Source organism: Colletotrichum higginsianum, chromosome 5 (genome assembly GCF_001672515.1).
Source record: "Colletotrichum higginsianum IMI 349063 chromosome 5, whole genome shotgun sequence".
Lineage (NCBI taxonomy): Eukaryota > Fungi > Ascomycota > Sordariomycetes > Glomerellales > Glomerellaceae > Colletotrichum > Colletotrichum higginsianum.
In genome coordinates this window covers 3396360-3419865 of record NC_030958.1, presented here as the reverse complement: position 1 = coordinate 3419865, position 23506 = coordinate 3396360, and the positions used below count along the sequence as shown (strand labels likewise).

The window sequence follows — 23506 nt, the reverse complement described above, 5'->3', positions numbered from 1 at the left end:
ACAACCTCCGTCATCCGCGTCTCACCCGTCGCCGTGTATCGCGGACCTCTCGGGCCTCATCGAGACCTCACTCATCTCACTGCAACCTCACTGCGATCTCACTCGCTCACATCAGCCAGTGTCACTCACTCACCCACTGCCACTGATCCGCTCACTCACTCACTCTCATCCTCACCAACTCACCACTAAACTCCGTCCCCTCGCACCCTGCCAAGATGCGTTTCCACTGCATGCCCCTGCTCTACGTCGTCGCTTTCTTCGTCCTCATCTCGGGCCTCTTCTCCGTCCTGCTCTCGCTGGCGCCGTGCTTCGTCAAGTCCAAGAACCACTGCTACCGCGGCTATGAGTCTCACTACTCCTTCGACGTCAACCGCGCCGACCACGCCGAGTGGATGCGCGCCATCCCCGACGACGCCAACCTCACCAGCCTCTCTATCCCTGGCACGCACGACACCATGACCTACGACCTCGACAACCAGGTCTTCCAGTGCCAGAACCACAACCTCTCGGCCCAGCTGCACGCCGGCATGCGTTACCTCGACATCCGCGGCCGCCTCGTCAACGACTCGATCGACATCTACCACGCCTCCATGCCCACCGGCCATTCCTATGCCGAGGTCCTGCTCACCGTCTTCGACTTCCTCGACGACCACCCCAGCGAGACCGTCGTCATGCGCCTCAAGGAGGAGGGCCGGCCCCTCGGCGCCAACACCATGACCTTTGAGGACGCCTTCAACTTCTACCTGCACAACTCCACCGTCACCTCCCCCGGCGCCAAGTCCCACTTCCGCAAGCACGACCCGCGCAAGCCCTACCCGACCCTCGGCGCCCTCCGCGGCAAGATCTTCCTACTGCAGAACTTCCCCTCCAAGGGCCCCGAGAGCCCCTACGGCGTCGTCTGGGCCTCGGCCGACATGGTCCTCGAGGACCTCTGGATCATCCCGAGCGTCGAGCACCTCTACATGAAGTGGGAGGCCATCGAGAACGCCCTGCGCCGCGCCGCCACCGCTGGGGACCACGTCAACCGCGTCCTGTACCTCGCCCACCTGAGCGCCTCGGTCGGCGTGCTGCCCATCGAGGCCGCCGCCGGGAACCTGAACCGCACCGTCGCCGGCATGAACGACCGCACCGGCGACTGGCTCGCCGCCACCGCCGACCGCGGCGACAGCGGTAAGACGGGCGTCGTCATCATCGACTTCCCCGGCAAGGAGCTCGTCGACCAGGTGCTGGCCCGGAACCGGCCCTTGACGGACCGCGGCGCCGAGTTGTGAGCCGGGCCGGATCGCCCGGCCAGCTGGTTCGGGGTTTTCTTCTGTAGGGTCCAGTAATACCATCACTCGTAATCGTCCTCGTTTGTCGCGTCAGTGCACGTCATGATATCGTACATACTGCGGGCGCTGGGATCTCAAACTTTGCGCCATCTGCTCCCTTACCCCATGACTTGTGACGGTGCCATATCCGAGTCGGGGACTTCATGAATCACCATGCTGCATCAGGCAGTTCTTCAAACCAAGACTGTGTGGGTGTCTCTCGTCGTGTTCGTCATCATCAGTATCGAAAGCTGGACACAACGGAGCCCCGCCCCCCTGCGCCCCTCCCACGCGTCGCTCTCGTCTCGCGGTGAAGTGCCATTTGGTTCGTCCGAGCCCGTCCGTCGACGCCCCGCCCGGAAGATGAGGATCTTCGGCGGATGCGCTAGCGTCGGAGGCCGGGTGATCCGCACAGCCCGAAACGGCGCCGGCGCTTGCTCTGTTGGTGTGTGTGTGTGTGTGAGAGCTCTTTTCCCTCTTTCTCTTTTTCCCCCCCAAGTTTTTTTGTTTCGCCCTTTTTTCCCACAGTTCCCCTCTTCACAGAAACAATCCGCCCCGGCGGATCCGTGGTGTGACGTCCATTCGGGCCGTCGAGGCAAACGGCCACACGCGCGTTGTTGTGTTTCGGTTTGCCGGCTAAGTCGAGCGGCGGTACTACTTACTCACTTCTTCAATCCTTTTTTTTTTTTTTTTTGGCGCTGGACTCGGTCGCCCGTCGGTTGTTTTGATCTGCGCCAAACTCTCCACGCGATCTCGATCGTAGACGCAAGCGACTTCTCTCGTCTGGCACCGCTTGTGCCTTGCTTTGTGCCAGTCTTGCTGCTATCTCCCATTCATCTTGTTTCCCTGCCCCCTTCCCCCTGTAGATACATCTCTCCCTACTCCGCTTGCCGGGTCCGATTCGACGCCCGTTACGCAAGTGGCGGTTTCACCTCGCCTGCATCTCGACCTCGTTGGGGCCACGACGAGAGATGGGATTTGTCCATTCGTCCACAACGTCATGTTCATTGGTGATTTTGTCTTCCCCACCCCCTCCTCTCCCCCGTTCCCTTTTTTCGCATGTGCAAAAAGATCTTCAGGAACGGGTACGCACATCACCATGCAACACAGCGATCTTCATTCATGTTTCCCGGTGGACACGTCGCATGTTTTCACCTCTTTCCCCTCCCCTTATATCCGGGGACTGTCGATTAAGCGAGAGGACGAGCGCGAGCAATTCGTTCTGGACCCGAGTGGAGCTTCGGGTCGTCACCGGTTACGACTTGCGGACCTACCGGATGATCTTCCAAGGCCCCGGCCCAACCTTTCTTGTTAACATTGGGCTAGATGTCTCATGCGATAGCCGAGTGTTGGGAGCACTTTGCCGAAAACCCCTCATTTTTCTCTATTAGCGCTGCAGACTTAGAAGAGGGTTCATTGCTACTGCTAGCGGCTACAGCGAACGGGAGAGGGGGTTTTGGGACAGATACGGACTCTGGATAAGGGTCTTGAAGGCGGAGGGATAGGCGTTTGACGTTGACTTCGGGCTATATGGTTGCAGAATTTCTCGCGTCTAACCTATGAGCTATAGAAGCCACTGAAAACAGAGACTGTCTGGTCATGGATTTGGATAGGGGGTTGAGCAGGCCTCGTTTGCCAAGGTTGACATAGATTCTGATAATCCACCTCTGTGACGAAGCTTGAACATACTGTTGGTGATTTAAGAAACTCTATTTTTTCCTCGCACCGAGGTCTCCAACAGCCGTCAGAGCGAACACCCCAGGAGTACCGAGGCAGAGAGAAACTAGTCAGCTGCAGCCAGCGATAGGCACGTGTCTTGGTCAGATTGGGGCCATTATCATCTTGCTGGTATTTCTGTAAAGTGTTCCAAAACAGAAACGTCAATGCAGAGGATTTAGACTACCAGAGTTTGATACACTCGTCGAAATATAGACGGTCTCGACTGGAGACACCTCGTTGGTCAACGGAAGGGAGTCCTAAACAAGTCAGGATGCAAGAGTTGCTCAAAAGAGAGCATCGTGTCTCGCGAGTTGTGTCCCACCTATCTGGCTTACGACTTTTCTTTGAGTTTGAACAGACCCAAAGGAGTCCCATTCTGGTACTACCTAGTCGTTATGGGACAACGTGCGAGCTACACTCAAAACTTTCATGAGCACAGGCGGGCGCTCTTCTCAATGGTGTCGGCAAGAAACAGGCGTTTCTTTGGCCGTGCTGTTCCTTGAGGTATGCTAGAAGATACCAATATCTCTGTCACGTGTTTCTTCTCGCGCTCGGAAGCGTGTGTGTTTTCTTCAATGCAAATCGAGTTCTAATCGTTCGCTGGCTAGGTATATCAGTTGGCAGTCGGGTCGTCGAGGTAAGTTTTGCAGTAGTCAGTGGTGAGGCCATTAAAGACGTCATACCCCAAGCCACTGACAAAGCCTAACACCCTATCGTCTTGGTCTTCGGTTCTATTGGTATTGAAATCTACAGCAAGAATATTGTACGTAGAAAACTGCGTTCGCATACTTACAGAGAATGAAATATTTAGGGAGGGCAGCTTGGCGATCTATTCGTTTGAAACGTTTCATGCCATCTCCTAGCCTTGTCATGTCCGATCTCGTCGAGGGGGCATTTGGGTTCTGGAATCAGTACACGAGGGTACAAACCCCATATCTTCTTATACCGGCGTATGCGTCATTCGGCTCATTCAACTACATGCTCGTCGCGTTCCGGAACCTTTGTCCACATGGGTCTTGCTGCACATGTGGCATCGGTCATCTCTGGATTCGCCCCGCGTAGTTATATCTTGGTGCTGGGCTGGCATACCGCGATGTCTGGCTAAACCCTAAACAGGAGTGGCGTAATTGCATGCTGCAGACGTATCAACCACATACGCAGAGTACATAGATGATTTCTACTCGTGTAGGCAGAAGACTCATTGATGAAGCAGTCACCTCACCGCATCGTCCCAGACATACAGATAGGGTCAGCCGACGTCGCTTCTGCTCCTGATGTGGCATAACGTCTCCCCAGGAACTCTTGTAAGTCACGGCAGCCAGCTCCATGCAGTTACGTTTATCGGCCAATGAACCATGCATGTTGACTTGGCCGCCGTTCGGACTTTACGTGGCCACCTAGCCTAGATTTTCACATTGATTAACAGACATCGCCTTTCTAGCAATCTCAGGACCTATTCCATAGTTCTTTCCCTTATGAGCATGGGATTTCCCGCCAGATCCAGTTGCGCATCTTTCTATCATTTGCTTATCATCAACGTGGCATGAGCTCAAGTCGTTACTATCATCGAGCGGTCATCCGAATCGACTTCACCACTGCACCGCCTCTTATGGTACATACTTTCAATCAGATCAGCAGTGTGTTGAGAAACTTGAAATTATGGACAACGTTCCTTCTAAGACAAGGGATACCACCACCTCAACTATGAACTCGGCTGAGATAACAGAGTTGCCTCGGTTAGCCAACCTCACATGCCTTCTCAACCTCTCGAAGGACATGAGGTGGGTAGTTTGTGCCAGTCCCTCTCGCGCTCATCCGATTGCTGAATTGAAACTTGTTCATCTCCAGTGCAATTGGGACGGCCCCAACGACTCTAGCAATCCATTCAACTGGTCAGCGCTTCGCCAATGTAAGGGCGCGGGCCTGTGTGGCTGTTTTGCAACGCTTCTACATGCTATGGAACGCCCTGTGCCCCGTGAGCCGCTCACCGGCTCTATTGGTCATTGTCATTGACCGATATATTGCTGGCTCTGGTACAAGCGTGGGAATTACTGCAAGTTAATCATTTTGCTGCACCGTCGATGGAAACTTGCCTTAACATGCGGTTCGCAGTTGACGGGGCCCTATCTTGGCCGAGATGTGTCAGAAGGAGGAGCGGGGCGAATCCCTCGCGATCGCGACCTTTGTACCATAACTCAGGCCGGCACTGGGCCCTCTTGTGGTCGGAGTCATCACGCAGAAGCTGGAGTGGCCTTGGCTCCTCTGAATGTCGAGCATCTTCAACGCCGGCGTCTGGGCCGCAGGCATCGCCTTCGTGAGGGAAAGCTACGTCCCCATGTTGCTGGCTCACAAACACCATACAGTCGCCTTTGCAGCTTCTCTGAAAAGATAAGTTTCCTTCCAGGTGGAGGTTTCTAAGGTAGCTGCCAACTTGCGCTGGCTGCTGCAACTCCTTTGGCAACACCCGAATGCCTAAATGATCGCCCTAGTTATAGCCTTGAACTTTAGTACTTACCGTCTTCTTCTTTTGAATTTTGCTACCCTTTAGATTAATTAATATAGCTGGTCTAAGTTTGCTAGTACCTTCTACTATATTGCTATCTCTGTAGGTACTGCTATTACTGCCTAGGCAGGAGGACGTTTTATGGACTTAGTCTTCGCAAAGCAATAAGCTGGAACTGCACAAAGCAATATGAATCTATAGTTCTGCAGGTTATATCTAGTCTCTAGGCGTCATTATGTTTTCCTTTGGGCTTGTTGGGTATAGGTGGGCGGCTGAGACTGGTGCGCTGGGCCTTATTGGACGTTGGCGTTGGCCGTCTTCGTGTGCGGCAGTTTCTTGTTGGCCTAAGCTATGCTCTCCTACCTGCTGGATAAGTCTTCGCACGCCGCGTCAGCAAACATAGCAATCAGTATGCTCTCCAACGTAATGGGCTCCGCCTTCCTGATAATGCCCTGTAGCTGTCGTCCGCCTGGGGTAGGATTGGGGCAACGGCGTGCTCGCCGTCATCTTTGTCGGCCTCGGATGCCCGGTACCGCTGTTGTTGTGGAGATGGGAGCCCAAGTTGAGAGCTCTAGGCCGGGAGTAAATTTGTTTCTCGCGATTGGCTGTTCTTCGGTATCAGCAAGGGAGGACAAAATGCTGATGAGATTGATAAGATTGATTAGATTGATAAGATAAACAAATGAGACACATTTAGTGGATCTTTTACAGGGATATACTTGCTTAGTGCATGCATGGGTTGTCATCATTGGCCTGCTTTTGGAACGACGTCTAACCTACATCGGCCAGAATTGCAACGCAGCGGGATGATGATAAGCTGCCTGTCTCGAACTCTCAGTCAGCTTCTAAAAAGTTTCGGCTGCCGCTCAGAATCGTCCTTCAACCGGGCAGGCTAGGCAACCGTCAAACCGACATTGGAGATGCTCAGACCTGCAGGTTCGGCGGATGTGCTACCGCCATGCCGATCAGCTTACATGGCTACCGCCTCGTACCTGGGATGTAAGGGAAAGAATGGTATGACCAGCCAAAGTTCTAAGTCATAGAGCTACCCCGAACGTGCGTCAATGCCACAAGATTGCAGGATGGGACATTCATCGCTATTCTTACCGACATTCAAGGTCCCATTACGTTGCTCTCTGTTTCAATCTGATCTGTCAACCTGATGAGGACAACCGCATTGACACCTTCCTTGACAATACGCCGAACAACAGCGACTTCATGTCTCCCTACCCCACGAAGGAGCAATTGAAATCTATCGGGGACGGATGTTCCGAGAACCAGTACAAGCAGAAGGCCTAGATCCCTAAAGTCACGGAATATAATCATTGCCAGACATCAGGACTGGCACATACGACCATACCCATTGGAGAACTCGGGATCCCGTCCGCTCTCCCATAGATAAGCCAATGAGGGCCGGATTAGTAGTTGGGTCGGTGACGACCAGCGAATACCTGGTGTTGTATGTTTTTTGCGTTTCAGAACTCTGCTACTGCTCATTGCATGGCCCACTAGCTAGCCCCCCGTAACCACGGAGCAAGGGCGACAAAGTTGACCCTTCTGAATAAACAGACAGAATGCCCCCTAGTGACTGTATCTTGATTGCTGGTGAGCGCTCATTGCTTTGACTTATTCTTCACAGGACTCGTACTATGGTTCTTCCTCTCGGAAAAGTCGCTGTCAACAAACGTTTCGCACGGCCTAACAGGCATCATACCATACATATCGAACATGATTTCTATCGAATGATACTTAGAACTGGACGTCGGAGTACAACTTATCCCATTGGAAAGACTTTAAGCCAGCCCCACAAGCTTGAGCGAGTCTCTCCACAGGCGACCCTCCTTCTCCTGATCGTATGTATGCTTGGCATACCCCGAGCCGAAGGGGTTTCCCTCGTCCTTTGAGGGGCCTGCCTCGGCGCACTCGGCAAGGTATTTCCCCCCCTTTCCTTCCCATTCCTTTCCAATAGCCGCCAAGACAGTGGTTGCGGCTCCTTGCTCAGGGCTTTTGAACTCCTTGTATAGCTCTCCGCCGGTTGTGGCGCTGTCCAACTCGGCCTTTGAAAGATGCTTTGCGAGAGGGGTCATGATCCCGCCGGGGTGGAGGCTTAGTCCGTGAAGGCCCTGAGAGCCATACCGCCGCTCCAGTTCGTTGGCCATGTAGATATTGGCGGTTTTGGACTGCGCATAGGCCCCCCAAGGGGTGTATTCGCTCTTTTCGAAGTTGTAGTCGTCCGAGTCGTTGATGCCATTCCTCAGATGGGCGGTCGAAGACACGACGACCACACGGCTGTGGAACTCTGGCGTAGTAGCCGCTAACAAGGCGGGCTTCAGCAGCTCAAAGAACAAGAAGTGAGACAAATGGTTGGTGCCGAACTGGAGCTCGTGCCCGTCCTTGGTGTACTGAAGAGTTTGAATAGCCATGATTCCGGCATTGTTGATGAGGATATTGATCTTGTCCGTCTTAGACAAGATGGTACTAGCTGCGAGACGGACACTTTGCAGCGACTCTTGGTCCATCTCGACAAGCTCCATACGGCTGGGGTCGAAGATGCCTGCCAGGGCTTCCTTTGCTTTGGCGAGATTGCGAGCCGTCAGGAAAAGCTTCGCTCCAGTGACCGAGAGCGCCCGAACTGTTTCGATTCCAATTCCGGATGAGGTGCCCGTGATGACGATGACCTTGTCGCCTAGCTTGCCCTCGACACCTTCGTCTTGGATGATCTGCAGTGCAGTTGGTCTGGCGTCGCCAGGGCCCTGAGGATTGGCGTGGGCTGCTGCGTAGCGGGACATAATCGGCGATTGAGATTGGGATTGAGATTGAGATTGAGGGTCAAATGATGATGTAGGCTGAGAATAAGCAACTCGGTGTGAATGCAGACCTAAGAAGAGGATGGTTTCCAGGTCTTATATGTCTCGTTTGGACATAAGCTATCTACGCTTGCGCTCGTGATTTTGTCGAACTCGGCATTTCTGAGTCCTAGAGCGCCCTGCTGCTCCACTCCTGCGCTGTCACTGTCCGTCCGGCGAAAATAAGACCATCTCTAACAAGCTTTTGCTTTTGTCAGCTACCTGCGGACTTGAGCCTGGTTGCGGACTTTGCAAGTTGATCGGTAGTTTTCGCCTGTTTGATCTGTGACCTCTACTAATATCGTACACATACGGTCAGTTATGCCCGCGAGTCAGGTAATATGGCACAAAGACTGGCCTGTCTAGCCCTGTCCTTGTCAGACCGGACTGGCGACACGTCTGGAAAGCGAACAGAATACGTCCGTGAGTTGGCCAGATAGATGTACTTTGTACTGATGTCAAGTTCAGTGTGGCTGCGCCTTTACAGTGTGCCTGACCCGCGGGAAAAATATTTGCCTGTAACCACAATATGATTGCGGCTGAAAGTTTTATACCCATGTCAGGTATCCTCTGGCTTGCAATAAAGTTGATCTAAGATCCAAGCACTAATACTTCGCGCGCTCAGATAAGTGTCCGGCCAATTAGGTCATGCTTCGACGCTGGCTATGGATCATATGCCAAGAACTACCTGACCTGGACGCAAAACTTACCCAGCATCACGGACGGACAGGGACGGACAGCTACGAAGGTTCCCCCGACTGATTGCTAAGCATAGATCGCGTTGTGGGGCGGCCCGCTGCAGATCACGTCCTGCAAGATTCGTAAACGGACCAATGGCGCGGCATGATTACCTCAGCGTGCTTAAACTCCGCTGTTCTGATCTTGGTCCTAGAGTGTGTAAGTGATGTTTAGTGGGACTCCAAAATAACTAAGTAACGTCTCTCTCCCACCACCTCACTCGGTTCTCGTTGTTCTCCTGGCTTTCTCTTTTGGCACACACCCTCGAATCGAACATTTATTTGTTGACACAGACCGCACTCCTTCTTGCATTGCACCAATTTCCAACCCCTAACCATGCCTCCTACAATTCTTGTCGCTGGCGCCACTGGCAACACCGGCCGTGGCGTTGTTGAAACCTTATCGGACCTTCTGAAAACCTCAACCAACTTCTCCCGACACAGGATTCTTGCCCTTACACGCTCCTCCTCCGGAACTGTGGCAAAACAGCTTGCTGAACTACCCAGCGTCGAAGTGGTGGAAAAAGATTGGGCAGACATCACCCCCGAGTGGCTCCAGCAGAACAACGTCGTGAGAGCTTTCATTGCTTCACACGTGCACCCTGGTCAATTCGCCGAAGAGTCGGCGTTTCACCTAGCCGCGTTGACAGCAGGCGTTGAATATGTTGTCCGAATCTCGACAACTGCCGCGAACGTGCGTCCGGACTGCCCTGCATTTTATCCAAGGGCACATTGGGCGCTTGAGACCCTGCTGGGCTCGCCTGAGTTCCAAGGTCTCCGGTGGACCTCGCTGCAGCCCAATGTTTTTACGCAGATGTACCTCTACCCTGCTGCGGAGTTGATCAAGAATTTCCGCAAGACTGGCAGGCAGGACACTCTGAGGCTCATGGCTTCCGAAAACGCGCCCGTTGCCAGCATTGATCCGTACGAGGTCGGAATTCTCGCAGCTCGACTTCTGACTCAGGTTGATGTTACGCCTCATCACGGAGCGAAATACGTCTTGAACGGACCAGAAGATATTACCGGGCGGCAGATCGTAACAATGGTTGAGCAGTGCATTGGAACAAAACTTGAAGATGTTCGATTTCAGGATTTGTCTTTCATCGACCAACAGGCAGCGCAGGCTCAAGAGTCAAAGAGTGTCATTCTCTCAATCAAACGTGCTCTGGAAACAGCTTGGGAAGGGAAGTGCACGGCTTCTACGACAAGCAAAGAGGTCTTTCAGATTTTTGCTCCGAAACGTGCGCCTGACGAAATTTTCAAGGACATGCTAGAGGACTAGGAACCTGCCTCTCCGAGTCCTATTTTGTGTTCCATTTCCTAAGTAAGAGCACAATAAGATGAGAGACAGGTAATAGACTGTCTGATAGGCAGTCTATTATTATACAAAGCCGGACAGCTTTTGTTTTGATGTTCAATCTGAGTTTCTTGCCTTCACACTTTTCGCCTATGAAAGACTCAAAGTACACACTGATCTCGAGGTCATATCTCCGGGCCACCATACTTGACCCCCTCTCTCTCATGGACGAGGAATGTTATCATTAGACCAAAGCAACGCACTTCCAGCGTGAGCTCTTGAGAGACACCACAAATGGCACTTAGTAGTGCCTGACGTACAATTTTGACATCCCTGGGGCTACCCAGACAGCCCACGCTATGAGTTGCGCGACGATGCATCTCAAGCATCGACACTGAACGTTGAATGGGTTTTGAGGAAGGCAATCTGTTGATGTCCAGTCGGATTCTGACTGAAAGGTGACTGAATAGATCAATCAGGTCACTCGAATTTGTCTCCGTTGGTCCTGCCTCATCACTGCCATCGTCAGGAACTCCCCTCACTTTCCAGCCTTCTAGATACACACAGCACCATACGAAAGTCAGCATCACTTGCATTATTCGTTCATCTCGATCGAGTGATCATGCGAGACTAACACAATCTTTGTACTTGAGGAGGGAATTCTAGGAAGAAGCTTCGACGTTAATTAAGACATCAAGCTGAATTTTTCCTGGGCCCAAGGAGTGGTAGTTTTCTCGACGTCGAGGTTTATATGATCAATCATTGCGATGTGCTTTCCATTAGAGGAATTATCAGACGCTGCGCCACGAGGCCAAAAAGTCTCTGAGTAAGATGATTCACCGATGTGGTATACAATTGAATTACTACTTGCAGTCTCTGAACCGGCTCCATGCTGCGGGTCTGGGAGAACGAACATTCGGATTGTTGAATAGCTATGGAGGAATGAAGCCGATTTATTCAATAGTACAGCAAAACTAAATAGAGTTTCGAATGGAGAGGGTTCGCTTATTCCTTATTCACCTCATATGATAGTCCTCTTTGGAGAAGGCCTGTATGTAACTACGCGCTGAATACGGAGGGGTTTTTTTCTTTTTGCACAATGCCAGTTCTATGGCCATTGGCGGTGAATCAATCAACAAGAGCTACGTGCCCTCGAGAGACCCAAAAGTTCGAGTAACGAGGAGCACATAAACAAAGACATTCTGTCCGGCCTCAATGGCCTTCTTGCTGGACAGCTCACTTTCTTGAACGGAGAAGTATCTTGGCATTTTAGTGCAGTTGGATACGCCCAAGTCCTTGTAATGGTGGAAATGTTGAGCATGGCTGTCAAGCTTCCTGCGAATGGTCCACGTCACATTGTAATTCTTGACTCCTTTTGTACATCAACACAAATGAATAGAAAAATCTGTGCCTACCTTAGAATTGTGCCGGACTCCTGGTTTTGGGAGGGTGTTTTTACGCTGGCAAGAAATACTGGTGAGGGCGTCATTATTGACATCGACAGGGAAGCCTAGAAAGGCATTGATGGGCTGGCTGAAATCTGAACGTGAGTTGAAACACTCCTCGAACAGTATCGTAGGTCTCGACTTCAGTAGCGGGAAATTTCGTGGCAGCAGCGGCCCCTTAGTAAGGGTTAATTACTCAAGTACAGAGAAACTTTGACAAGTTTTAAGGTCAGGCCAAATCCCAAGTAATCCTTCTAGATGGTTTTAGAGTTGATTCTGGGGCTCGTGGCTAGGTCTACGTTATCTAGTGTCTATTGCGGTTGTGGAACAGTATAATGAATACAAGCTTGCTTCCTCTTAGCATTATGCAATAGACCCAAGCGCTCTATCTATGTCAACACAAACTAAAAAAATCCCATTATTTTACTTTTCTGTTCTCTCCTATTGTATAGATGCATTAGGAACTTACATGGTTAGGGCGCTTGAGTGAGGTCTAAGCAGCTGGCCTGGTCGATATAGCTGCTGTCCCTGAACAACCTGTCTGTTACGGAAGTCGCGTTCTTGCAAATTCTCATGGTTGTTTCCATTTGCACCAGCGTAGTGACTGTCGGCAGTAAATTATAAACACTCTCAGATGCAGTTCAGTCACATCCTCAACTTCACACCTCCTTCACTCTCACCCAGTCACCTTACCAACCGCACACAGAAATTCTCTGGCTTTCTATCGCATACCACACCTAAGGTCCTTTCTCTTGAAAAATTCCTACCAGGATTCCTCTTTCTTCATTCTAGACATTCCAAGAGCCACAGAAGAGAAAGCTTATTACTCCGACACTTCTACACCTTCAACAAAGCACTTTAGCCCACACTTGCACTTCACTTTTCCGGTTTGGACACCCCAAGATTCAACCTACAATCCGAATTTGACTGACAGAAATTGCATAGATTTAGGCAGAACAAAGAGAATCAAGAAGACATCATGGCAGTTATTTCACGCCTCAGTCAGCTCACAGCGCACCAGAAGCACATGTGTGACGACCTCCTTACAGTTCTCGGCTGTCGCAACCACCCCATTGAAGCCCCTACTATCGACCAGACCCGCGATGAGTTCTGGAACAGAGTGTTCAAATCCGGCTGGAATACAAGCAAGCCTAACATTGCCCCTGCCCAGCTCCGCAAGCGCACCAACGATGAGAGCGCCCTCGGCATTGGCATGCTCAATGAGGACGTTCCCAAGAATGGAACCGTCCCCAGCTACCGTCGCGCCGGTCAGCCTGTTCTCCTCAAGGTCAGCATGAAGATCGACCCTCAGTTCGACGTGGCTGTCGCAAGCTTCTTCTGGGTGGACCAGCAGGGCCACCGAGACTCGGAGCTCTCCAACGCCCCCATTGACATTGAGGGAAATCTCACACTCGAAGAGGCCAGCATCGAGGTCGGACTGCACTACGATACCAACGAGATGGAGCGAGTGGGCAGCTGGAACTGGGCCAAGATTGTCCACTGGGGACGCGCGCGCCTCATCAACCTGGCCCAGGGCAAGGACATCGTCGCCGACGAGGATGTGGAGGAGGTCAAGCGTGTTCGCCTGGTTGAGGAGCACTGGGTACACACTTAGGAGGCTCCCCAGAAGTACTCAAATCAGGTCGGAGTTCCCAAGGAGAGCATTAAGGTTTAGAACACTCACCACACATTGACAAAGCACGCAAAGATACCTGGGGACGAGATTCGCTTTGACGCGATTTTTTAAAAAGGAACTGCAGATAGCATACCCTTCTGTTTTGGCCACAAATGAACACGGGCCCATAGTCAAGGGACTTCCTTGCCTTGAATTTTCAATATGTCCTAAAGAAAACCATCTGTGACATGCGTGACATCAGACATATCGCGACTCAAGGTAAGAAAGAATTTGTTTCCAACAAGTATCTCCAATGTATCCTGCTCCCTCTCCAAACCGAAAACGTATGCTCAATCACTCTATGAGCTGAATCTTGATCCCGCGTACAGCTCAATCATTCAAATCTCAAGGCCGCCTGTGAGGCTGTGGACATCGACTTCAGCCTACAGAAGGGACGCTGACCGCTCCTTCCCTGCCCCTTTTTTTCCCTTCTTAAGTAGGTACGTCCAGCATGCAAATTCGTACCTGATGTTTTTCTTTTCCACGCTTCAATATGAAATGACGTCCCCCCCGTAACTTACAACATTAGCTACCTAGTTGCTTCACCCTCTTCCCACTACGCACGCATTGTCGATAAAGTAAAGGCCTTTCTTGCATTCCCAAGCTGAAGTAGCTCTACTGCATCCTGCTTGATGCTGCACCGACTACTCGCAGTGTCAGTGTTGTAGCTGGGCAATGAACTGATGGAGATTGCTGGCGGAAAGGCGAGGATGTCGCTGTCGAGGCAGGAGACGACGGTGCCTTTGGTTACATAACGTGTCCTCTCCGTTCTTTTCAGATTCTTCTATTTAGTCTTTCTTCTTCCGCCTGTTATTCATAACCCAATCTCGTACTCTATCTATAATTCCCTCTTCGTCGCCCAACTCGTCTCAGATACCAAAACATCCAAGCCTCGGTTCTGGTGTTTCTGGAACTCGCTAAAATCCGCTGCCGCCTTTGTAAAATATACCACCTAGTGCGGTTCGTGAGGAATCTTGGTGGGAAGAGCTTGTGAATGTAGAAACGGTACCGGTTCTCCCTCTCGATGGCTTCAAACACCATAGCACGCAGTTCCGCGTCCTCGGGCCTATGCAGGCGCGTCCGCAGATCGCGCTTGTCGGAGCGATGTCTGCGTGACGCTCCCTAGTAGCTTTCATGCATCAAATAGAACTCAATACTGTCACCAGTACAGTTGCTGATACGGATAATCGTTTCTGAGAGGTTCTGACAAGGGCCTGAACAGCAATCTTAGTTCAGCACTAGGCAACTGCCCTGAGTAGCGGCTAGCTGCTGGTGACAGCATTACACTCAGATGGCACTTGCTTGGGTTAGTTGCGTGAAGCCTGGTAGGCTCTTTCAAGGACAGCCGATTTAGATCCAGCAGTAGGAACACCAGTAACCTGGCCCCATCAGCAAGGGCTAGGCTACCGCAACTGTGAATTATGCTTCAGTCTATTCTCACATACATCCTCAATGTGCATGCCAGGTAGTAGGAAGCAGCTTCAAGACGGACTGAGGGAGTAAATGTCGCAAAAGGTAGGTCGCACATTAACCTCCGTAGCAAGCGCTCTCAGCCAGCTTTTCAGCCAACTTTATTACTAGGCCAGTCCCGGCAGCGATTCTTAGACTTAGCCACGCACTTCGATATATAATAGTTCCAACTCTGAGCTCCTAGTCCGTGATAGTAAACTAAAAATACATATAGGTCTCCTATAAAAGGGTTGTTTTTTGGTCGGTCCAGCTGATCACAACACGAGGAGTCCACCCCCCTATATTTGCGCACATCGAAATCATCTGACTCGTGGTAAGTCTTGTCTTTTTGCAAGGGCGTCCCTACCAGCGTTCAAGATAAACAACCATCAGCTGGCTGGGCACTTGTCATCGCTTCGAGTCACGCACTGGTCTCGGCCTCAAGGCGAGTCAGTATCAATCCGAGACCAACATACCCTGTCCCTGTATCCGCAGCCCGCCTGAACGGGTTGTCGTCTGCACATGTTTCAACAAGGGGGATCACCCATGGCTGGTCAATCAAACTTAAACAACCTGTAAACCTAATGGTCAAGTTCCGACTGCATCGTCCATCGTATCATTGAACAAGTGCAGGTGAGTAGATTGACCGGACTGATTAATAATCTTGGACCACTAGCCTAAAATGTGGTGCGAAAACCTGCCGTCACAGCCGCGAAACATCAGAACAGCAAGGATGAGTATGCCGCGCTCCGCGGAAACAGGTGGCATCAGCTTTGGATCATACCGGTCACAGGGGGATCCCGTTTCAAAAGTTCAACCAGCCTTATAACTCAGCTTAAACATCATATGGCATGGCTGTCTTTGTTGGCTTCTGCCGGCACCTCTTATGTACCCAAGCCGAGATCGAATCTGGAACTATGGCTGGCGACGACTAACAGAAAGCCTTGCGAGGCCGTTCCGCACTCGGGCTTCGGGCCCGGTTATCAGCGATCTCGAGATCCAGTCTTGTCAGATGCAAATGTCAGCACCGCATGTAATAGACCAGAACGAAGCGTCTGGGGATTTGCAACGTAATACATATGAGGAGGCCGAAGGGCATGACAGGCGGGTGTGCCCTGGACTGCGACCACTTCATCGTTCTGATTTTCCAGCAAGTGACAATCAAGATTAACTGCACCACCAAAGAAGAGCGGCAGGAAAGAGCTAGTCTCGGTTATTTCGGACGAGTGCGCAGCTCGGCATCAAGTATCTGCGGTCCATATGAGATTAGGTTGGGTCATCAGATGACGTAGCTTGGCTAAGAACGTGATTCGTCAAGTCGTCATGGCGTCGCGACAAATATTAGCTTCAAGTAAGTCGACATGCCAAAAGGGCTAAGTAGATTTACGGACATAAACACAGACTATGCGTACAGGGTCCAGGGAAGTGTTTCAGCCACATACCGTTGTCCAAAGTCTTGAAGGCTGTCCCACTCACTTGGAACGCCTGCAGGAATGATGGCTCCAGAGATGCCGACTTAAGCGAGCTTCGTGGACCCGCCACAGACGAATCGTCGGGAAAAGCGCCATCACAGAGTCGACCTTTCTGGCCGACTCTTTAATTTAAGTTTTTGCTAGCATTAGTGGCGGAGTAGACCAACACGACTTAATCAACGGCGGCGCGATGGTTGATGCAACGGTATTGGTCGCCGTGATCTGACATCTTGGCCCGAAGACTCCGTCGACAAGCGGGACTCCCGAAATAGACTCTTGGATGGATTGATTTGCAAGACCCGGTCGTTCTTTGAGTTGATGAGTATGTTTCTGGTAGAGAGAGACTGGAGTTCTGCCAATGGGGCGGTGTTAGTGACCTGTCCGTCCCACACCCGGCTGTAAATGCCGTACAGCATCGGGATTTGGCAGAACGCCGAGCTGGGACTTACTATATTGAACCGTCGCTGTAATCTTGGGTTTCTGAAAGAGTTCATTAGGGCGGTGCTCGGGTTCATGCACTAAAATAGTGATATGCACTCCGGCTAGGGATACTCAAGAGGGAACGTTGGTACACCTTCACGGGCATCCAAATACTTAATCAACATGCACTGAGCGGACTTCTCACACATTTTCCCCCTTTGCTACTCTTTTGGCATCACTTGCTACACGTTCTTTTCAAACACCCCACTCTCGTTAGCCGAACATGAAGTTCGACATACAACGCTCATTCCTGTTAAGCCTGGGCTTGCTCTCTTTTTCCGTCGCAGCAACCGACCTCCGGAGAGAGCCGTACCACGACGCTGTTCACCTTCTCCGACGAGCCACTCCCTTAACTAATGGAACATCGACCGGGCGGGTGATACCCTCGTCCAGCCGCCCATCTCTCCCCCCTTCAACAATCCCTCCCTCGGGGGCTACAACGTCTCGCGTTCCTTCTTCCGCCCCTACGAACCCACCAATCACTACCAGCCGGCCCGTCTCATCAGCCGCGCCAACAAGCACGGCGCCGGTGACCACAACGGTCAGCAATGGCGACACCATCGTCGTGGCCGTCGGCGTGGTCGTCGTGGGAGGCACCGGGGGCGGTTTCTTCACCATCGCGGGCTCGGCGGCGGCGCCAGTTGCCGTCGGGGCCGGCGCGGCCGTGACAGCAAGCTCTTCGTCGGAAGGCGACAAGCCCGACGACCCGGACCGACCGCCCTCCTCCGCGCCGCCCGCCAGCTCGGAACCCCCCAAGGAGTCCACGAGCACGAGTCTGGCTAGTTCAACGTCTACGAGCACAAGTCCGGCTAGTTCAACGTCTACAAGCTCGGTGCCGAGCGGGACCCCCACGCCGTGCGTCATCTTCCCGAAGGACGGGGCCACGGACCAGGAGAAGAAGGACTTCCTCGCCCTTCTCGATAAGGAGCTTGGCACAGGAAACTACCGGGAGACAAGCGACACGGTGGTATTATTCGTGAGCGCCAATATCACAGCCGCGCAAGAGACGACCATCTCCAGTGACCCGTTGGTATGTATAACAACCCCCCCCCCCCTTTCCGCTCGATCAGCAAATTACACATCTTTTTCTTGGGACCCTTGGCTCACACGCCATCCAGGTTGGCGGCATCGAGCCTGTTGTGAAGTTCGACACAAACGCCGGAGCGTCCGTGCCAGTCCCCAACAGCAAGCGCGACGAGGACGTCCACGAGAAGTGGTGGATGGAATCGCTCGACAAGCTCGGTAGGATCAGGAAGCGCGCCGTCGTGAAGCAGGACAGGGCCCCGACGGAGCTCATCATGTTCTCGCAGCCTCCGCTGGTGGATCTAGCCGTGCTCAAGAGCTACACGTACGATGACAGCGCCGGGGCCGACATCACTGTCTACGTCCTAGACAGCGGCTACTACACCAAGAACAGCGTGGGTGGACTCTCCTCTCGTCTTCCCTTTTTTCTGTGAAACCTCCAAAACTGACATCAGACTCCGATACGCAGGAGTACACCGGTATGGCCGTCAAACCGCGTTGGATCTTCGCAGGTGCCCAAGCCGACAGGTCCGTCGAGGAGGATGCGGATCCCGGTGGCCACGGCAGCTGCGCTGGGTCCAAGGTCAACGGGCCCAAGTACGGGGTCGCAAAGAAGACGAACCTCGTCGTTGTGAAAGCCGGGGACAGCTCCGTCGACACGCTCGACGGGCTGAACAAGATCCTGGAGGACGTGAGGAGCAATAAACTGCAGGGCAAAGCCATCGTGAACTTTTCACGCTCGAGTAAGTGTAGATGCAGCTGGCTGCTGGAACCCACGGGCTGGCACCCCTTCTGCCAGGTCGGAAGCCGTCGACTGACATACGTCTCAGTTGATAAGCCGACCACATTCAACCGAAAGATGATCGAGCACTATGTCAAGGAGATGATAAGAGAAGACATTGTATTCTTCGCGGCGTCCGGAAACGACGACCGGGAGGAGGTCGCGGTACGTGCCCATCCATCCCTCTTCATCCCCTCTCGTCCGGGAGACCCATGGAAGCTGATCCCACCCTTCTCTCTTCTAGGACGGAAAAGCGACCGCTATCGATGTCGACGCCTGGCCCCCCATGATGGCCGCCGACGGCGTGCCCATCATCAACGTCGGGGCTGTCGATAACACAGGCAAGAACGCCTCCTTCTCCCAGGGAGGCCCCCTGGTCCACGTTATGGCGCCCGGCGTCCAGGTCCAATGCGCCGCCAACTCGTTTGTCTTTGGCACGCAGAAGAAGGACGGCACTTCCTTTGGTTAGTGATTGTGCACCCGTCGTTAAGAGCCATGAATATACTCGCCAGGAAAGTCGAACCCTTACTGACCGTCTTCCTTTTTGGACACACAGCCGCACCCGCAGTGGCCGGCCTCGCGGCGTACCTGCTCGCCCTGGGAGAATACCCCGAGCTGTACCAGACCGGCAAGGTGGCGGAGAACATGAAGAAGCTCCTCATGGACATGGCGTACCAGCGAACGCCGGACGGCGGCCAGGTCGCCTTCAACGGCCAGGGCGCCGTCTGCTCGCGCCCCAGCAGCGCCAAGTTCCGGAGGCAGGACCTCAGCGGCGAGGCCTGCTCCGTCGTCTCGTCGACGACGACCATCCCGCCGACCCCGACCAGCGCCCCGCCACCGCCGCCTCCGGCTTCAACCAGCAACCCGCCCGCCGAGACGACCGCGCCGCCGCCGCCGCCACCACCGCCCGCGCCAAGAACTCTGTTCTCGCTGGAGGAGCAGGTCGACGCGGGTACCACGGCGTGCTTCCCCACCACCGGGTTCTCCACCACGCCCGAGACGACGTACGGCTTCTCCTTCGACGTCGATGCGGGCATGCTGGTCAGCATCCAGACCGGCTCGACGGATGAAGGATACCACCAGTCCCAGGGGCCGTGGACAGGCACATTCTACGCCGAGTCCGGGTCGGCACTCAAGATCTGCGCCACCGGCACCGGGTCCGGCTCCCTACCGCTGACCTTCGCCATCACGGAGGAGCCCTCGCAGCCCGTGAAAGCCCCGCCCGGTGGGGAGGTCTTCAAGCTGGATGAAAAGTTGCGGGCCGGGGTAACGTCCTGCTTCCCGACGACCGGCCTGAATATCCAGGAGGGCAACTACGGCTTCTCGTACACCACGGCCGACGGAGTCATCATCCAGATCGGAGACAGCAGCTCCGGCCCCAAGTACTTCTCCGGAAACAGGGCGTCCGGCGCCGGACTGATGTACATCGACTTCTCGGGGGGCAGCATCTCTATTTGTGCGACCAACGGCGGCAGCGCAGAGGCGTCACTTTCTTTAAGCATGACGCAATGATTTGCCGTTTTATAATGCCATCCATACATCTTCTATCAGGGAGAGCCTACTATTTTGACATGGACTCCCTCTGTGTGCTGAACGGAGGTTAAACGGTCTCTTGCACTGAGGGTATGTACAGGTCGTTCATGTTTCTGAGGGCCTTTCTTCTGAAACATCGGGTCTTGAAGTTGACCCTTGAATCGGAAACTTTGTCTTTGCGTTTTACTATGCGGAGGAAGTTTTCATATGTCGTCGACCTTTCTGTTCAGCACCACTGTTATGCCGTTGCCTAAGTTGGTGGCGGTAGTCTTCGTCGGCTTGGATCTTCCCTGGAATGACGGCTCAAAGTAAAATGTTATCAAGAATAACGTAAAATAATGCACGATAACGCACTATGATGCCATTTTCCAGAAGGGTGTGGCTTTCTTTTCATGAAATCCGAGATTGGCTGCTACGTGCTCGAGTCTGCTTTGCTGTCTGTGACTGGCTCTATTCACCTCAACATCAACCCATCCTCGCCCACCATGTCTCCAAACTCAGAGTTTTCAAGGTAGCCAGCATACCAGCCGATGTCCAATCGTATTCCAGTCTACTTCGATCCAAATCTCAATTCCTCCGCCGCAAGTTTGAGATTCTCAACGATCCTCGCGAGGTGCTCACGCTTCTCCTGCGTGGCCGAGTCCTCGCCTGCGATCATTCTCAGCTGCCTGTCGTTCATCCCCATGACTAGGTCCGGACAGAAAATCTTGATGGGGCTGTCTCGAGCATCAAGGAGAAAGTGGAAGATGACCTGCTGCAGAACGACGTCGACAAAACGCTTGCGGGCGACCTTGTAGTAGCTGCGCAGGATGTCGTGGATGTCCTCTCGGACCTGCTCCGCGTTGGAACGGTTCGTCGTGAGCTTGGGGATCATCGCCCTCGGAACCCACCAGCCCGCTGCACCGGATGGTTCATCTTTCTTTTGCTGCGAGAAGTTGAAAGGCGACTCATCTCTATCAGGTCCCAAGACGCCTCCGGTTGTCTTTGGTGCTGCGGTTGAGCCAGAGCCACCGCCTTTGCTCATACCGTTGCTCGCGCCGTTTTCAGAGGCATTGCAGGTCGCCGGGCCTACGACTTTGTCAATAGCCTCTTGCAGTCTCGTTGCCTGAGACACTTGAAGGTTGCTGTTGAAGTAGTGATTCATCGTGTACGGCTGTCCGCTGAGCTCGACGTCGATGAGGAACTGGGCATGGTCCATAGCTCTCTGGTATGAGGCCCGGAGCTTGGGCAGCAGGAATTGATCGTGTAGCTCCTCGAAGGTGCCGTCGTCGGGACATTTGAGACGAAGCGTTTCGCCGATAAAGTCGTGGACGATCACAATGGCACGACTGACGTGTTGCAAAACCAGTGGCTTCCACTTTTTGGATTGCTCCTTGAAGACCTGTGCCAAGACTGAACCTCCGAACTATTTCACCCGTCAGCTTGATTGAAAGATGCTATGTCACTTCTCTATACTCACCGATCCAAGTTCAGCTCCACGAGATTGGTGGAAGACTATCTCGATGTCAGCCAGCAAAGAGTCGCTCAACGGCTCCGGGCATTCAAAGCCCACTTCTCTCAGTATGCCAGAGAGTTTCCGATCAGTTTCAATGGGTTTCGAAGGCTCGGGGGACTTCTCCATGTCATCCTCCTGATCAATGGGGCCGTCAAAGTGTCTTGTGTGGCCACGCAGAGCAAAGGTGTCGTTGAACTCTTCGTTGATGCTCACGATGAGAGTGACGAGACGGAGGTTGGGGTTCTCGTCAAACATGGCCATTCCGCTGTAGTGGCCATCGCGAGCCCGACGGGCCGCATCTTGGAAATCCGAAGCAACTTGACCGAGAAATCTTCGTTGGGCATCCGGGCCACTTCGTGATGGGCCCATGCGCTCCAACTCCAAGTCGTTCTCGCGAAGCATACGAAGGACCTCTGCAGTGACGTTCTTGAACTCCTTCTTGGAAACATCCCGGAGCAAGTCTCGAAGACGTTTTGAAAGACTCCCGACGCCAACTCTCTTGGTGGACTTCAGCCGTGTCCACGGGGCCGCGGAGAAGAACGCTTTCTCAGAGGAGTTACGGTCCTTAATGGTCGAGGTCTCATCGTCAGCGCTCCGGTTCTTCACGACGCAATAGCCGAGTCGCAAAGAATGGCGTTTGCCCTCGACGAGCTCGCAGACGATCTGCTTGGTGGCGCGCTCGGTAGCGAGATCAGGCTTGGTGAGGACACCCATGGTCCGAATCCCATCAGGGTCGACCTCCTTCGCCAAGGTAAGGACTTCCTGTGTCGCAATATCGACATTGCAGGGAATTACGGCCAGAATGATAGTACGCTGATCTTTGATGTATCTCTGAACCATGTTTCGGACCAGGACGATGTCGTCATCGGTCGTTAGATCCTTGGTGGCAGTGCGGAAAATTCCAGGGACGTCAATGACGGTCAAGTGGTGTTGCTGGTTTACCCTCGTCAGCCAGGTTTCTCTTCAATGCCCCCTTTGATACATGTGGACCTGTACCTTTGGACCACCGATCTCAATCTTCAAGATGTCCTCGGTGAATGCTGAGCCCGAGGCACTTCCGTCTTTGACGCCGCGAAGTCCCATGGTCTTGTTCGCCTGGAGAGGTTGTTAGTACGGTTCTCCCATATGACTCTGTGATTGTCTCTACGCACCTTTGCGAAAACGTCGGCCAAGGCCATATCGTTCTTTTGAACCGAATAGACGAAAGCCCGCAATCGTTCCTTCCGATCATCGTTTGACTCCTGGCTAGGAATGATCGTAACATGAACGCTCTCAGTTTCATCACGACGGCAAGTGATCTGAGTGGCATAACGGGTGCAGAGCTCGGGGGAGCGGGGGAAGGCGAAGCCAGTGACGCTTTCGAGAACGGAGCTTTTACCCGAGGATTGATCTCCGACCACAACGAGCTGTGGAAGCGGAACGAGATCGGCGATGCCGAGCTCACGGAGCTTGTCGATGGTGCGCGAGTAACCATCGTCGCCGAGGGACTCGCCCTCGTTGCCAGTCATCTTCGTCAGTAGCAAGTATCAGAGCTTTAAAGGGGAGGCTTGATGTGTTCAGATTCAAAAAAAAGTGGTAGGGAATGATATTGGAGGGATGTGATGATTTTGTCGGCAAGGTGAGTGAAAAGGGTTTTTGTGGTGTGTTGATAAGGGTCGAAGTGAGGTGGAAGGGAAAGTCGACTGAAACGATGGAAACTTCTGTAAGAGTGAAGAAACAACAGGTTGCTCTTGCCTAATGG

At 53.0% G+C, this 23506-nt stretch overlaps 8 protein-coding genes across 8 annotated transcripts; 6 read left to right on the top strand and 2 right to left on the bottom strand.

Moving 5' to 3' along the window:
• Positions 1-215: 215 nt before the first annotated feature.
• CH63R_07894 (Phosphatidylinositol-specific phospholipase C) lies at positions 216-1271 on the top strand (the record flags this gene model as incomplete). Its single annotated transcript, XM_018302868.1, has 1 exon — positions 216-1271. One exon carries the CDS (start codon positions 216-218, stop codon positions 1269-1271), a length of 1056 nt encoding a protein of 351 aa, XP_018157646.1.
• A 213-nt stretch (positions 1272-1484) lies between these two features.
• Positions 1485-1885, top strand: CH63R_07893 (uncharacterized protein; the record flags this gene model as incomplete). Its single annotated transcript, XM_018302867.1, has 2 exons — positions 1485-1755; positions 1854-1885. The coding sequence occupies 2 exons, from the start codon at positions 1485-1487 to the stop codon at positions 1883-1885; spliced, it is 303 nt and encodes a 100-aa protein (XP_018157645.1).
• A 4605-nt stretch (positions 1886-6490) lies between these two features.
• CH63R_07892 (uncharacterized protein) lies at positions 6491-6831 on the top strand (the record flags this gene model as incomplete). The annotated part of the gene is made up of 2 exons (XM_018302866.1): positions 6491-6531; positions 6651-6831. The coding sequence occupies 2 exons, from the start codon at positions 6491-6493 to the stop codon at positions 6829-6831; spliced, it is 222 nt and encodes a 73-aa protein (XP_018157644.1).
• A 494-nt stretch (positions 6832-7325) lies between these two features.
• CH63R_07891 (WW domain-containing oxidoreductase) lies at positions 7326-8321 on the bottom strand (the record flags this gene model as incomplete). Its single annotated transcript, XM_018302865.1, has 1 exon — positions 7326-8321. One exon carries the CDS (start codon positions 8319-8321, stop codon positions 7326-7328), a length of 996 nt encoding a protein of 331 aa, XP_018157643.1.
• Positions 8322-9452: 1131 nt separating this feature from the next.
• On the top strand, positions 9453-10397 carry CH63R_07890 (NmrA-like family protein; the record flags this gene model as incomplete). The annotated part of the gene is made up of 1 exon (XM_018302864.1): positions 9453-10397. One exon carries the CDS (start codon positions 9453-9455, stop codon positions 10395-10397), a length of 945 nt encoding a protein of 314 aa, XP_018157642.1.
• A 2439-nt stretch (positions 10398-12836) lies between these two features.
• On the top strand, positions 12837-13472 carry CH63R_07889 (uncharacterized protein; the record flags this gene model as incomplete). Its single annotated transcript, XM_018302863.1, has 1 exon — positions 12837-13472. One exon carries the CDS (start codon positions 12837-12839, stop codon positions 13470-13472), a length of 636 nt encoding a protein of 211 aa, XP_018157641.1.
• Positions 13473-17156: 3684 nt separating this feature from the next.
• CH63R_07888 (Subtilisin-like protease) lies at positions 17157-20249 on the top strand (the record flags this gene model as incomplete). The annotated part of the gene is made up of 6 exons (XM_018302862.1): positions 17157-17963; positions 18052-18351; positions 18426-18699; positions 18787-18902; positions 18982-19201; positions 19294-20249. The coding sequence occupies 6 exons, from the start codon at positions 17157-17159 to the stop codon at positions 20247-20249; spliced, it is 2673 nt and encodes an 890-aa protein (XP_018157640.1).
• Positions 20250-20820: 571 nt separating this feature from the next.
• Positions 20821-23273, bottom strand: CH63R_07887 (Interferon-induced GTP-binding protein Mx1; the record flags this gene model as incomplete). Its single annotated transcript, XM_018302861.1, has 4 exons — positions 20821-21675; positions 21730-22698; positions 22762-22860; positions 22917-23273. The coding sequence occupies 4 exons, from the start codon at positions 23271-23273 to the stop codon at positions 20821-20823; spliced, it is 2280 nt and encodes a 759-aa protein (XP_018157639.1).
• Positions 23274-23506: the final 233 nt, after the last annotated feature.